The 15,805-nt window shown below is 42.1% G+C and overlaps 1 protein-coding gene across 1 annotated transcript; it reads right to left on the reverse strand.

The window, feature by feature from the left end:
* Positions 1–2,974: 2,974 nt before the first annotated feature.
* On the reverse strand, positions 2,975–7,706 carry Rps4x (ribosomal protein S4 X-linked). The gene is made up of 7 exons (XM_047535894.1): positions 7,599–7,706; positions 6,642–6,719; positions 6,087–6,267; positions 5,539–5,636; positions 4,383–4,554; positions 3,527–3,684; positions 2,975–3,158 (listed from the first exon to the last, which is right to left on the reverse strand). Exons 1-7 carry the CDS (start codon positions 7,599–7,601, stop codon positions 3,057–3,059), a joined length of 792 nt encoding a protein of 263 aa, XP_047391850.1. The 5' UTR covers positions 7,602–7,706; the 3' UTR covers positions 2,975–3,056.
* Between the last annotated feature and the right edge of the window lie 8,099 nt (positions 7,707–15,805).

The following is a 15,805-nucleotide window of genomic DNA, read 5'->3' on the forward strand; positions in this document are numbered from 1 at the left end:
AAAAAATCCTGTCCTGGTTTAACAAAATTAAAATGTCATTAAAAAGCAGTCTCCTGGTGATGTGAAGACTGTAGTCAAACACCATTTCTCCATTTTGTGTGAGGTGGTCCACCAATTAACATTCAGGAAACTACTGCATTTGTGCCTAGAATCAACTTTGTTTTCTCTTTTCTTTCTTTTTTTTTTTAAATTGAACCCAGTGGGCTTTACCACTGAGCTCTATCCCTGGCTCCTTTTCAATTTTTAATTTTGAGACAGGGTCTTGCTAAGTTGAAAGACTGGCCTCAAAGTTGTCATCCTCTTGTTTCAGCCTCCCAAATTGCTAGGATTACAGGTGAGTGCCACCACACCTGGCTTGCCAAGAATCAACTTTGTGGTTTCTCATTTTTCTACATTTGCTTTAGTTTTTGTTGTTCTTTCTTTTTTCTTTCTGTACTAGGGATCTAACCTGGGGGCACTTAACCACTGAGCTACATCCCTGGTCCTTTTTATTTCAAGACAGTTTAAGTTACTTAGAGGCTCGCTAAACTGCTGAGGCTGGCCTTGAATTGTGATTCTTGTCTCTTCGTGTCAGCCTCCTGAGTCGCTGGGATTACTCTGTGTGCTATCCATGCACTTTGGTTTCTTAGCCCAAATCCAAAAAATGTCTATCATTTGCTGAGCTGATGGTAAACTAGAACAAACTAGAAGCAAAGTGCAGCCAAAGTTGTGTTGAGCAGGGTAGCAGCAAGAGTCCAACATTTGGAGACCAAGTACCCAGTTACTGGATAGAGTCTTACCCTCTGGCCTTCCAGTCTCAATCTGCTGGTTTCTCAAGGGAACTTTAACATTACTTCTGACTTGGCCCCTCATCACAACTGGCTACCTGAATGAGCTCTTCTCTTGAGAACCAAGCTTAAGAAGCCCCTGTTTGACAATCCCTCTTTTGTGGCCCTCTTACCCACCCACTATTTGACTGTACTGATCCTGCAAATTCCTTCTCTTTCCTTATGCAGGTCCTGGGGCTCCGGCCAACTATGCTTTGAAATCTGCAACAGGGAAGGCGGAGAAGTCCTATGGGGCCATATCTGGACTTTTGAGACTCCTGGCACACCTCCTTTAGCTGCTTAGTCTGGACACTGCTGTTTTCTGGCAAAACCAAATAGCCGGCTGGGTGTGTGGCTCAGTGGCAGAGTGCTTGCCTAGCACGTAGAAGGTCCTGGGTTCCATTCCCAGCAGCCCCCCCCCAACAAAAAAAGTAGGCTGCGGATCCTGACTCTTAAAACCAGGTCATAAAAACCAGGTCATAGCCGAGAGAGATGGTCAGGGGGCAACACTGCTTTAAGCTATTGTTTTAGCAGGTCTTGCATGTCTGGACCACAGACTTGGGACAGAGATTCCAATTTAACATGCAAAGCTAAGCTGGGTATGACAGTGTAGTGCATGTTTGTATTCACAGTGATTTGGGAGGCTGAGGCAGGAGGGTCACCTTGGGGTGCAACATTGAAACCCTGTCAAAATGGGTAAAAAGGCCTGGAATTGAGTGTTCCTGGATTCAATCCCAAGTACTGAGGGGAAAAAGATACACAACTAAATTAATCAAATTATGTGCATGCATGAACATACCACATGGGAACTCACTATTCAGTGTAATTGTTAAAGATGCAAAGTTACTTTATATGCTTATGCCTCAGATCAGAAAATGTGTTATTCCAGGGCAAGGGGATGTGCTTCCCTGGCATACATGAAACCCTGGGTTTGATCCCTGGAACCCACCCTCCCCCACAAAAAACCCCTCCCTAAATCTAGTAAGTTTGAGTAGTCTGCAAGTTAAATGCAAGGTGTTATGATGGTGAGATACACTGTGTCACATATCTAAAAAGAAAACAAAAAAGATAATGAGTTACCACCTATAGGGGGAGTGGCTCTTCAGTGGTTAAGAACAGCTGGGCTCAATCCCCAGTACATATTCCTACTCAAAAACCTGGGTAGGTGGTGCCAACAGCTGGTAAAGACCAGGAATGTTAAATATCCCTTATTACATAGAACAGCTGCCTGTAACAATAAGGTGTTAAGGTTGAAAATCCCTGATGTAATCTGGGGAAGGATGAGAGAGATACTGTGGTGCTTGTGTGTAATCCCAGCAACTTCGGATGCTGAGGCAGGATTTAAAGTTTGAGGCCAGCCTTAGCACTGGGAGTATAGCTCAGAGGTAAAGCACTCCTAAGCCACATCCCAGCCCTTTGAGACAGGGTCTTGCTAAATTGCTGAGGTTGGCCTAGAACTTGCAATTCTCCTGCCTCAGTGGTGTGCCACCACTCCCAGACAGAAGACACATTTTTATAGGGTGGCAGGAAACAAAAGAGCTGGATGAAACAGCAGAAGGTAGGATATTTGATTCTCTCAGAAGATTGGAAGGGCTTGGATTGAAGAACAAGTATTAAGAGCAGGCCCCATGAAGCAGGAAGCATCTCTCTCTTCCTTAGACTGGCAAGTGAGGTGGACAGTACCCTATGAACTTGGGGGAACAGGAACAAATGGATTTTCTACATGATTTTGCAAAAACACTCTGAAGGACAGTGGAGGACTTTGGTGGCAAATGGAGAATGAAGTCCAAGGCTTTGTAATATCTGGATATTCTTACGCTGCATTTGGCAAGCTAGGCACAGGAGTTGGAAAAACAGAAACCAGGGCAGAGGGAATCCCACTAGTTAGCTAAGATTCTCAATTTTCTTGGCACATCTACTTCCTGCACCCTTAAGTTTGGTATAATCTTTAAGGCACAAGAAGATCCAGATCAGAAACTACCCAAACCTTCCTGAAAATTCAATCACTTTTTTTTGTGGTGCTGGGGATTGAACCCAGGGCCTTGTGCTTGCAAGGCAAGCACTCTACCAACTGAGCTACATCCCCAGCCCTCAATCACTTTTGATGTTATAAAATATCTAGTTATAGACACACACAAATAAAGTAACACAAGAAAGTAACACTGAAGTCAAGAGCAATTCATCCTGCTACATTTTAATTAAGTACAAAGACCCCTATTCTCCAGGCGTGTCACCTAGAGACCATTTATTTCACCCACTGCTCTGTTTGGCCGCCAATCTCTTGTCTCTCTCTTCAGCAATGGTGAGGCGGATTCCTTTTCCTCGGGGAAGAGAAATCCATGGTTTGTTGCCCTGGATTGGGGGAGAAAAATCAAAACCTTCATCATCAAGGCAGTCTTAAGACTCAGATGGTAGTTTATCAGAAATTCCCACTGCCTGTTTAGGAAGTCATTTTATTCAACATGCTACCCACACATACAGATGTGGATGATAACACCCTTCATGATATCTCAAGCTTACTGCACATAGTAGGCACTCAATATTTAAATTGAGTCAAAGCAGTATGTAAAACTGACCATTAATTTCCAAAGAGACCACAGCTACAAACAATTTAAGAACCAAGTAATATTCATTCCATTATGGCACCAGGTTAAAGTGATCAGCTCCCCCAATGGTTCTGTGACTGTGAAGGCTGGAAGAGAAGGATAAAACAGACTTACTTTGCCAATAACAAAAATGTTGGAGAGCCGGGTGGCAAAGCTGTTACCATTGGCATCTTTCACATGAACCACGTCAAAAGAGCCAGGATGTCTCTCTCTGTTGGTAATCACACCAATTCTTCCCAAGTTAGCACCTCCGGTCACCATACACAGGTTACCTAGTTGGGAATAAGCAAGGCAATGTGTAAACTCTTAATAACCCGATGTATTGAATGAGCAATTCAAAGACAAGTCTAAATAAAACCAAGACACTGGTAAAATGCTTGCCTAGCACATGTAAGGCCCTAGTATTGTTAAAAAACACACACAAACACCAAAAACCAAACTAAAGTCTTCCATCATTTTCCCTAGCTCAACTTATTCTTATGTGTCTGAGCCCAAGCCAAGACTTTTGATCCCTGTAAGAATTGTCTCATCCCTCACACACAACTAACAATTGTAAACTTCACTTTATTTACCTAAGGACCCTTACCATCTGTTCCCTGGATGGATGCCGATCCTCTAAGGCATGGTTCTCTTACTGATAAGACTTCAGTGCTATATCACAATCAGAGCGGTTCATTTTATGGTCAAGATTTCCTGCCTAGAACTCCAACTATTTCCCCCAGACAGGGGAGTTTTGGAAGCATCCAGCACAGTCTTAAGATTGTCTTTTATAAAAGACCCACTATAAAAGTGGGAGTCACAGTGGTGCAAGCTGTAATTCCAGCAACTTGAGAGGCTGAGGTAGGAGGATTAAGTTTGAGGTCAGCCTTAGCAACAACCCCCAAAATCAAATGCTCAATCCAACTCAAAGGTAAAAGAATATCTTATACCTAGCCTTCAAAGATGCCCAGGTAGCACAGAGGATGCTTACCCGTGTCAAACTTGATGAAATCGGTAATCTTGCCAGTCTCCAAATCAATCTGAATGGTGTCATTCACTTTGATTAGGGGATCAGGGTAACGAATGGTTCGAGCATCGTGAGTCACCAGATGAGGGATTCCTTTTGTGCCCACAAAGATCTTTCTCACTTTGCACAACTTGTACTAGAAATGCAAAAGGGTTAGTCGTATTTAGCCCAACTCTCATGTACTACGTTCCAGAGTGGATGAAATAGTTCTTTCCAAGTCACTGACATAGAAATGCATTTAGCAGCCAAAGGCAACAACCCTACACAGGACCTGCATCTTGCCTAACATGAACATTAAAACTTAAGAGTTGGTCCAATGCCTACCACCACTGATCTCCTAATACAAACCCCACTCCTTTCCTCAGGCTCTTCAAGTCTTCTGACCCGGGATATTCTTCCTTTTAACTAACCCTGATTATCTCCTAAAGCATGTCTCTCTCTACACCACAACTAAGTTTTGCCTCACAAATAGAAAAAATGCATTACCAATTTGTCTAATCATCAAATATTTCACATAGCATTTGAATTTTAGATCTTCACTCTGACATCCTTAAAGTAAATCAAATTACTTCAGAGGCCACTGGACATGCCCTCCAGTCTGCTGATAACAAGGCATCATCCAATTGAATTAACCTTCATTTATGGCCAGTAATCCAAGAAGCTCCAACTACTGTGGAACAAAACAAAACAACCACCCATCACAACAAACTGAATTAGTCAAAGACTATCATCTTTTTGAGTCATTTCAAACTAGTGCCTCAAGGATTATCAGTTGCCTCCACCAACACCCTCCCCACCCCAAAGTAAAGCTAGATCCAAAAATGGCAACATGCCAAAGGGCCAGCTGCAACGGACCTCTGGTTTTCTGGTACTTATCCATAAAGTACTTGTATTTGAAGAACCCACAAACATGTTCCTATAAAGTAGTTCTAAAAAGGACCACCAGGATGTCACTGTTCAACTGCCACAAAATGAAAATCTGCTGGAGAAGTTAATTTCAAATAGGGGTCAATTATTACATATCCAGCAACACTGTTACTAGTTCATGTACTTGATTCAGGCTCTAGCACAAAACCAAACAACTTTACAGAATGAAGACCCAGTCTGCTTCTACACTCACCTTGGCCTCCTCAGGTGTAATACGATGAACAGCAAAACGACCCTTGGTGTCATAGATCAGACGGAAATTCTCTCCAGTCTTATCAATGCTGATGACATCTGTTATCAAACAATGACTAAAGTTACTATCGTGACCCTCCACACCGAGCAATCACAATTCCAGGAAAGACAAAACCAGGCTGGGGATACAGCTCAGTGATAGAATGCTTGCCTGGCATGCATGAGACCCTGGTTTTGTTCTCCAGTACTGACAGAGGAAAACGTTTTTTTTATGACCCCAGGTAAAATTCAAAGCAAAATGAAATTTGGTTTTGAGAAGCAATTCATCACTTGTAGCTCCCACAGCACTTTATGTAAGAACTTCCAGGGTATAGCCCAATTTCTACTTCCTCCAGCACAACTGCAAGAACCTAGGCCAGATAAATTTCTCCCAATACCTAGGCATATCATCACAGGAAACCAGAAAAGTCCATTGGTATTCAATACCAATTGCCATGAAGAAGAGGAAGATAAAACAAAAGGGTCTACTACCAAAGGCCTCATGCTTACCCATAAAACCAGCGGGGTAGGTTATATCAGTTCGGACTTTGCCATCAATCTTAATGAAACGCTGCATGCAAATCTTTTTTACTTCATCTCCTGTCAGGGCATACTTAAGTCTGTTCCTTAGAAAAATGATGAGAGGAAGACATTCTCTCAGCTTGTGGGGACCAGTGGATGGACGAGGAGCCTGTAAAACAGAATACGGTTACTGACAGGATTTACTCAAATTTACCTGTGGTCCTGAAATCAATTAAGCAGACACCAGACTGTCTATTGTTCCTCAACTTCATTAATTACACATTAGGTACTTAAAGCTTACAAAACTATTTTCTCCTCAAAGGAGCAGGGCCACTAACAATTAACATTTAAAACCTGAGTCCATTTAAGTGTACTGTGTGGCACATGGAATAAACAGGAACAAATATATTCAGTGATGGGGTGCAACTTAGATAGCTCAGGGCCTTCAACAGCAGAGAAAGCCAATAGATACTCTCTCCACAGCCAGACACAAAAAGGGAGGTGCAAAGCATGTTCCAAAAGACACAATGTGAGGATACTTACAAACACACCAGTCAATTTATCCAGCATCCAATGCTTAGGAGCTGCTACCCGCTTCAGATGCTTCTTGGGACCACGAGCCTGAAGGAAAAAGTTTTAGATTGCAATGCTGTTAACCGATTTCAGGTTTTTCAACAAATCACAAAACCTAATGTGTAACTTCTTCAAAGAACCGGCTTTCAAGTCCCTCTTCAGCAGAATGTCGGCCACAAAGTACCATAAACTGCAACCAACTTTCAAACTGTACTGAACACGTTTATTGATTACTATGTTTCAGAACAGTGCGGAGCACTTTCATGTTACTATTTAAAAACATGCCTGCTTACAAAGATTATGTTCTTTCTACAGCACCACTGGACGAAATGGCCCAGAATGCCATCTGAACTTCTGTCAAACACTAAAATTTTCTCATATAACTGATTTTGAAGCGTCCGGTGCAAGATTAATCTGACTTCTGCACAACCACGTGTGTCAGTCCTTTGCAAACTAAAGCCCAAAGGCCAATACTGACTCACTTTTAAAAAAGGAAGGAAGTCTTTTTAATACTCTGTACAGATGCTTACCGGCCATACGACGTAATGTCAGGCCGTGCCAAAAGGGCAATGACGAAAGAAACCCTTCTCCACCAGGCAGACACAAGGCCCACCAGTCCCGGGCTCGCCGTCAGCGCTCCCGGTCCACCCCCATGTCTGGCCCAAAAGGAAAGTTGCTTCTCCCGGGGTCGGAAGATCGTGTCTGGGAAGGAGGCCCAGGCCTTCCCGTCGGCAGCACCCGATGCCCCCCCGCCCTTGGGCTGCCGTTCGTCCTCGCCCTGGATCCTGCCCCAGCCAACCCTGGAGGCCGCGCTCCCTTCGCCTCAGCTGGGTCATCCTCTGCAAGAGTCCTAAAGACCCGGGCAGCCCCGGCCTCGGAAGGATGGAGGCCGATTCATCCCAAGAGCTCGCAAAGTCCCTGCCTTACCATGGCTGCTCTAGGCACGGAAAGAGGCCCGCCTTCTTCCGGTGCGCGAAGAAATTGGGGTCGGAGGCTGCGCGCGCCGGAGCCTCGAATGCTCCGCCCAGCGTAAAACCTCCCTGGCCTGCCAGAACTCTTTTGCCACCTGCTGGTGGGAGGTCAGAGGTTCCAAGCATGGGAACGACCTCCGAAGGAGAGTCTTTCCTAAGGCAATTTTGACCCTCCCCTTGTCCCGCCCTTTCTCGTCCACGTGTACTGAGTTCCTCATGTGGGTGTGGTTCTGCGCCAAGTGGTGGGAATTCAAAGATGAACGGGACAAGATCCCTGCCTTCAAGGAGAGTGCAAAGTGTGACTGGTGTAAATTCCACGTAGGGATGATTATATAATCAATAGAATAAATTTAATAAATATTTAACAGTATTTCTTTTTGGTTCTGGGGATTAAACACAGGGACAGATACCACTGAGCCACATACCCAGCAGGTTGTATTTATTTATTTATTTATGTATTTATTTAATTTTGAGACAGGGTCTCGCTAAGTTGTTCAGGACTTCGCTAAGTTGGTGAAGCTGACTGAACTGACAATCCTCCTCGCTCAGCCTCCCAAGCTAAGATTACCAGCATGTGCCACCGCACCCAGCTAATACTATTTCTTAAACATATTTTATGTCATTTTCCAGATTCCCTCCAGTCAGTCAGTCAGCCCATACTAAGAGTTGGGAAGAACCAACAACACTTTTCCCCTCTTTATTCTTTGCGAACTGGGGAGGGGATGGACTGTAAGGGGTAGGACGGTAGAATCCCTTCTTGAACCCTGGGACCCTATAAATGGATTCGGCACTTGTTATGACAAGTGTCAGGGAAGAGAGGGGACGTTAGAGATCATCTGGTTATTTAAATAAACTATAGATCTGTTCATGCTATTTCTCTACTTTGAAGTTGCCCTTAGTCCTCCATTTTCTGCTCTGGGGGAGTAGGTCCAAAGCTGCCCCTTGACCCCAAGGACCCTCTTAGTTAGTCACTTGTGACTTTCTTGGAGTGGGCATTCTCTGCTCATACCAAACTTCAAAACTTCATGCACTCCAAAATATTACTTCTCTAAGGAAGAAAAAAAACCCACACTTCCTGCACGCGCGCGCACACACACACACACACACACTTTTTTTGATGTCCTGGCTGTGTTGCTCAGTTTGGTCTCAAACTCCCGGACCCAAGTGATCCTCCTTGCCTCAGTCTCCAGAGCAGCTGGAACTAGACACTTAACACCAAGTCCAGCTTATCCATTTATTTTTAATTGATACATAGTAATTGCATAGATTTATGGGGTACAGTGTGACATTTCGATGCATGTATACAATGTGCAATGATTGGATCAGAGTAATTGGCATATCTATTACCTCATAATTGTTTCATTTCTTTGTGTTTGGAACATTCAGAAATCCTTTCTGCTAGCTGTTTTTCTAAATTTTTTTGTTATTTTTATTTAGCTTTTAATTTTTTACAGACTGCATTCTGATTCATTATACACAAATGGGGTACATAATTTCGTTTCTATGGTTGTGCACAATGTAGATTCATACCATTCATGTAATCATGCATGTACATAGGGCAATGATGTCTGTCTCATTCCACCATTTTTCATATCCCCCTCCCTCTCATTTTCTTCTACATATTCTAAAGTTCCCCCATTATTCTCTCATTCCCCACCCCCTCCCCCATTATATATCATCCTCCGCTTATCAGGGAAAACATTCGGCCTTTGGTTTTTTGGGCTTGACTTATTTCACTTAGCATGATATTCTCCAATTCCATCCATTCCATTCCATCTACTAGCTGTTTTGATATATTCAATTAATTGATTTTAACCATAGTTATTCGACTGTTGTATGGAACATTAGAAACCAGTCCACCTACCCAACTGTACCCCTGAACCTATTAGTCTTCCTATCTCCATCCCGCCTTCCCTGACAACCTTCCCAGGTTCTGACAGCTACTATTCTGTTCTTTACTTCTTTGAGATCACCTTTTATAGAAGCTAGGTCTTTCAAAACCGTGAATCCCACAATTCCTCAACTCTGTACTGCCTTGAAAAGCCCAATCCCCTTCCTGGCACCACTCAATCCCATTCCTCAGCCTTGAAGATACATGTAGCTCCAATCTGTCAGGTTTCGTGAATTCCTAGGCCCCTCAGGCAGAGTAAATCCCTCATTCTCCCTGCCCCAGAGCTCTCTGTTCAAACTGTTCAAAGTGTGGCAGCACTTAGTGCTTTGGGTAGCAATGACTGACTGACTCATCTGTCCTCCACTAGACAGAGCATCTCCAGGATAGAGCCTGCCCTAATTTATCTGAGTAGGCCCTTTGCTACTTAACAGAGAGCTTGGCACTGTGTCTAGCACTTGGTAAATATTTGTTGAATGAATAAATTGAGTAAACATCCCATTCATCACGCCAAGTCCTACTGTACTATCCTTGAGAGTATGCACCTGTGCCTGAATTCCTCCCACCATGGGATCAAGCTCCTTATTCAAGAGGTTCCATTTTACCAATCCCTGTCTAGACCTTCCTTTTTACCCCTTCAGCAGTCTGCAGAGGAGGGAGAGAGAGAAAGGGAAATTGTTAGACAATCTTAACTAGGAGGGCAGGGAATCCTCTGTTTAAAACTAGGTTATGCCAGGCGCAGTGGTGGATGCCTGTAATCCCAGTGGCTTGGGAGGCTGAGGCAGGAGGATCAGGAGTTTAAAGCCAGCCTCAGCAAACTAGCAAGGCCCTAAGCAATTTAGTGAGACCCTGTCTCTAAATAAAATACAAAAAAGGACTGGGGATGTGACTCAATGGTTAAGTACCCTTGGATTCACTCTCCAGTACTGGCCCCCAATAAACTAGGTCATGGTCCATAATAAAGCATGTTATAATTTGGAGGTGGGGAGTAGAGAAGGGATGATGGGGGTGAGATAATGGAGGGTTGGTTCTATGGTCTTCAGTGTGAGAGAATTGGAAAGATAGTAGATGGTGATGCATCTAACAGAAATGACATAGGAATTGATTAGGGAGTGAGAGACACCATGGGACTGCCATCTAGGGAGGACAGGAAAAATGACTGGTTAAAGCTCCACATCCCAATACAGATCACATAGCCCTTTAGGGGAGGTCTGTGTGTGTAGCTGGGGGCTAGTGTCTTACCTCCCTGGTCACTGGTTTGTTTGTTTTTACTCCACAACTTGGCCAAGGACTTGAGGGAATCAAAGCATCTTTTTCTGTATTTTTTTCTCTCTCAATTTGTATTTATGCATAAATGACATTATAGCAACAATAAAGGGAATTTGGAAAGCGCTAAGTAAATTGCGAACCGCACCTCCCCAAACACCTTAAATACATCATCTGTATTCATTTGTTCTTGCTCCTGTTCTCATTCTGATCGGTTTGTGTGCATGCATACTTTTACATAATTTTAGTCCTAGCGTACAGACCATTTTGTATTCTGCTTTTATTATATTAGAAGCACTTTCTGAGTTGCTACATAATCTTCATAATTATTATTTTAACAGTTGCATCATATTCCACTAAGTGGATGTCCCATAATTAAAAAGAAAGTTCTCTATTGTCAGACTTGCTATGGTGAACAAGTTCCTTTCTATAGCTTTTTTCTTTACTTGGATTATTTTCTTAGAGTAAATCCATTCCTTCAACCAACATTTATTGAGTGCTTACTCTGTGTCAAGCTCTGTATCATGAACTGGGAATACAAAGATGACTAGGATCTAGTTCTGACTCTCAAGGAACTCACATTACCATGGGAGAAGCAGGCCAGGAGACAGGAGGGAAAGCTAGCAGAAACTCATTAGAGATAAGATGGTGGAGAAGCAGGTTGGGCTGCTAAATCTTAAGAATCTTGAATTTCAGTCTGTAGACAATGAGGAGTCATTAAAAGACCTTAAAGAGGACAGGATCAGCTTTGTACCTTAGGAAGATAGCTCATCGTTCCCTGCAGGATGAGGAAGTGATTGGCTTGGAGGAGATGGGCCAGTTCTATTTCAACAATACAAGTAAGAAATGGGAGTGTGAGAGTGAGATCTTTGACTGTAGGAGTTGGGATGAGGAGACATTCAAAAGACATTGCAGATGGAGTATTGGCAGGATCTGACTGGGAAATGATGAATGTGCAGGGGTGAGGGGCAAGGAGATAATTAGGGTCACTGCCAGCTTTCTGACTCGAAGACTCCATGGTGCATTCACTGGAACCAGGAGAAAGCAGAAGAGCATGTGTGGGGCTGAGGGTGGGGGAATGTCACCCTGGAGATGTCTTATAAAAATGCTCCTGAATTTAGGTGTGTCATTTGACCTGGAGGTTCTGATTCAGGAGAATTGGAGCATCTATGTCAGTGCATGGGAATGACTGGCAATAACCATTAATAAGAGAGCTATGTGGGGCTGGGAGTATAACTCAGTGGTAGAGTGTGTTCCATTCTCAGCACTGAAAAAAGAAAAAAAATCACTATGAAGGTTTTCTAGTTGGATATGTGTACTGACAAACACCTTTCTCAGAGTTTTTGTTTTTTGAGGGGCGGTGAATACTGAGAATTGAACCCAGGGGCCCTCTACCCCTGAACTACATCTCCAACCTGTTTTTAATTTTTATTTTGAGACAGGGTCTCACTATCTTGCTGAGGCTGACCTCAAACTTGCCATCCTCCTGCCTTGGCCTCCTGAGTCCCTGGGATTACAGGTGGGCACCATTGCATCCAGTTTATTAAAGGATCTTTGCAATTTTTCTACACTCGTGTACACTCATGCCTGTCTGGTAATTGCTTCTGTTTACTTTTGCTAATGTAATTTGTTTTAATTTTCACTAAAAAACCTATCAGTGAGGTTGAACATTTTTCAATATGCTTATTTACTCATTTCATTTTCTCTTGGGTGAAATGTCTCTGAACATTTACCTTTGGGGGACTTGTTTTTTGAATCGATTTGCAACAGCACTTTATAAAATACAGAAGTTAATCCTTTGTCACGTTTGAGGCAGATATTCTTACCAGTTGGCTATTATCCTTTGGGTTGTATTTTTCAGTGTTTGAAGATTTCATAGAGCCAAATCTGTTGATCTTTTCTCTTGTAATTTCTTCTTGTTGCTTCCAAGCTTAGAAAGCTACCATCAGGTGAAAGATCGACTGGATACTCAATTGTGTCTAAAGACATATTTAATTCTTTATCAACTTGTGATAGATAAAGTTAAATAGAATAAGTAGATATGTAGAAAAAATTTCTGTCTTTTCCCAGAAAAGTTAGCTAACCAATTTTCTTAGTACAATATATTGAATGATCTTTCTCTGCTCTGTTGTTTGTAAAAACTGCTTTAGAATATAATCAATGTAACATATGGTGGGTGTTGTGGTGCATGCCTAAAATCCCAACAACTCAGGAGGCTGAGGCAGGAGGATTGTGAGTTCAAACCCAGCCTCAGCAACTTAGTGAGACTCTAAGCAACTTCGTGAGACCCTTTCTCAAAATAAAATATAAAAAGGTGTGGGGATGGGGCTTAGTGTTTGAGTGACCCGGGGTTCAATCCCCAGTAGCCCCCAAAATATATAATCATATAGTACATAGTTCTGTAAATGTGGGTATGGGAGATGAGTTTATGGTGAGGAGAGAACTGAGACATACGTCCCCAGGATCCTGTCCCACATTACCATGGATGAGGGATGTCTATAAGTGGTACACAGAAATAAGACATACCATTGGTGAGAGTTCCAAAGCCCTCACACCTCATTATCTCATTATTTTTTGAAGCTGGGGATGGAACTCAGGGTCTTGTGAATCTAAGCACGTGCTCTACCACTGAGCTGCACCCCCTTCCCACTCCTCATTTTATATTCCCTGAAAAATCTACTGTCAGCAATGAACCAACAGTTTATTCTTCCATATCTCACATTGCTGGGAGACAATGAGGCAGAGTGCAAAAAGTAGTATAAATTTGGTTTTGTGTGACCTTGAGCAAGTGGCTTCACCATTTTGAACCACAGGTTCCTTATCTGAAATATCCCTTATCTGGTATAAAATGATCACAAAAATGTTAGCCTATTGTATCAGCAGGTTCCACATCTGTGGATTCAACTAACCATGAATTGAAAATATTTGAGAAAAAAATAGGATCTGTACTAAATGTGTACAGACATTTTCCTTCTAATTATTCCCCCCAAAATGCAGTATAACAACTATATCATAGTAGGTATCATAAATAATGTAGAGATGTTTAAAAGTATATGGAAAGATGTATGTATGCTATATACAAATATGCCATTTTATACAAAGGACTTGTATAGGGTGGAGTCCTGGGATCAATCCCCCCCGAAAATACCAGGGATCACTGTACTTACTACTTGTAAGGATCAAATATGATGTACCAAATGCATACTATGTAGTAGTGACTCAATAAATGAATTAGTGCTGTGATTTCCTCCCAACCACTTCTGGTTTCTTTCTTTCTTTCCTTCCTTCCTTCCTTCCTTCCTTCCTTCCTTCCTTCCTTCCTTCCTTCCTTCCTTCCTTCCTTCCTTCCTTCCTTTTCTCTCTAGCTCTCTTGTTCTCTCTCTCTCTCTCTCTCTCTCTCTCTCTCTCTCTCTCTCTTTCTCTTTCTTTTCACCAGGGATTGAATCCAGAGGTACTTAAACATCGAGCCACATTCCCAGCCCTTTTTTATATTTTATTTACATACAGGGTCTCACTGAGTTGCTTAGGGCCTTGCTAAATTGCTGAGATTCGGTTTGAACCTGAGATCCTCTTGCCTCAGTCTTCCCATTTGCTAGGATTACAGGCTTGCGCCACCATGTCTGGCTTCTTTTTTCTTTTTAGTAGTGGATATGGCACCCAGGGGTGCTTTAACACTGAGCTACACCCCCAGACCTTTTTATTATTATTATTAATTTTTGAGACAGGGTCTCACTGAATTGCTTAGTGCTTCACTGTAGTTGAGACTGGCTTTGAACTTGCAATCCTCCTGTCTCAGCCTCCAGAGGCATTGGGATTACAGGCATATACCACCGTGCCTGGCAGGTTACTCCTTTTACTGAGGAATATTTGTTGAACAATAAATGGCACATATTCAAAGCATATGATTTGACAATTTAGTCCTGGGGATTGAAACCAAGGTCTTGTTGATGCTAGACAAGCATTCTACTGTTGAATTATTACACATGCCTTTTGTGTGTGTGTATGTGTGTATGTGTCTGTGTGTGGTAGTGGAGATTGAATCCAAGGGTGCTCTACCACTGAGCTACATCCTCACCTCTTTTTACTTCTTATTTTGAGACAAGATCTTGCTAGGCTGCTGAACTGGACTTGATCTTGTGATTTTCTTTTTAGTAGTGGGTATGGCACCCAGGGGTGCTTTAACACTGAGTAGCTAGGCTTACAGGCAAGTGCCATTGTGCTGGCTTATAATTATCAAGCAATTGTCAGATTTAATGTGTATACTCTTTGGGAATCCTTTGGGAATTTAGGTTTTTTTTTTTTTTTTTTTTTTTTTTTTTTTTTTTTTCTGGTACTGGAGATTGAACCCAGCGGCTCTTTACCTCTAGGCCATATTCCCAGCCCTTCTAAAACAAATTTATTTTGAGTCAGATTCTCTCTAAATTGCCGAGGCTGGCCTTCAACTTGTGATTTTCCTGCTTCAGCCTCCTAGCGTGTGTCATCATGCCCAACACTCAACATACTTTCGTGAACTTTTTTTTTTTTTTAAATTACCACGTGTTTTCTTTGGTAAAATATCTGTTCAAATATTTTGCCCATTTTTCAAAACTGAGCTATTTATTTTCTTATTATTTCACTTGAGAGTTCTTTATATATATTCTGGATGTAAATCCTTTATCACATATGTCATTTGCAAATATTTTTTCCAAGTCTGTGATTTGTCTTTTCATTTATTTTAACAGTACCTTTCAAAGAGCAGAAATAATTATGGTGAAGTTCAATTCATCAGTTATTTTCTTGTAAGGACTGTGCTTTTTGTATTGTTTCTAAGAAATCTTTGTGTAATCTGAGGATGCACAGATTTTCTCATAATTACTTCTAGAAATTTAATAGTTTTAGATTTTACATGTAGGTCTATGATCCATTTTCTGTTAACTTTTATATACAATACAAGGTACAGATGGAGTTTTATTTTATTGCTTATGGATAATAAGTTTTCCAGACTCATTTATATCATTTATTGAAAAGAC

This window comes from Sciurus carolinensis, chromosome X (assembly GCF_902686445.1).
Source record: "Sciurus carolinensis chromosome X, mSciCar1.2, whole genome shotgun sequence".
Taxonomy (NCBI): Eukaryota; Metazoa; Chordata; class Mammalia; order Rodentia; family Sciuridae; genus Sciurus; species Sciurus carolinensis.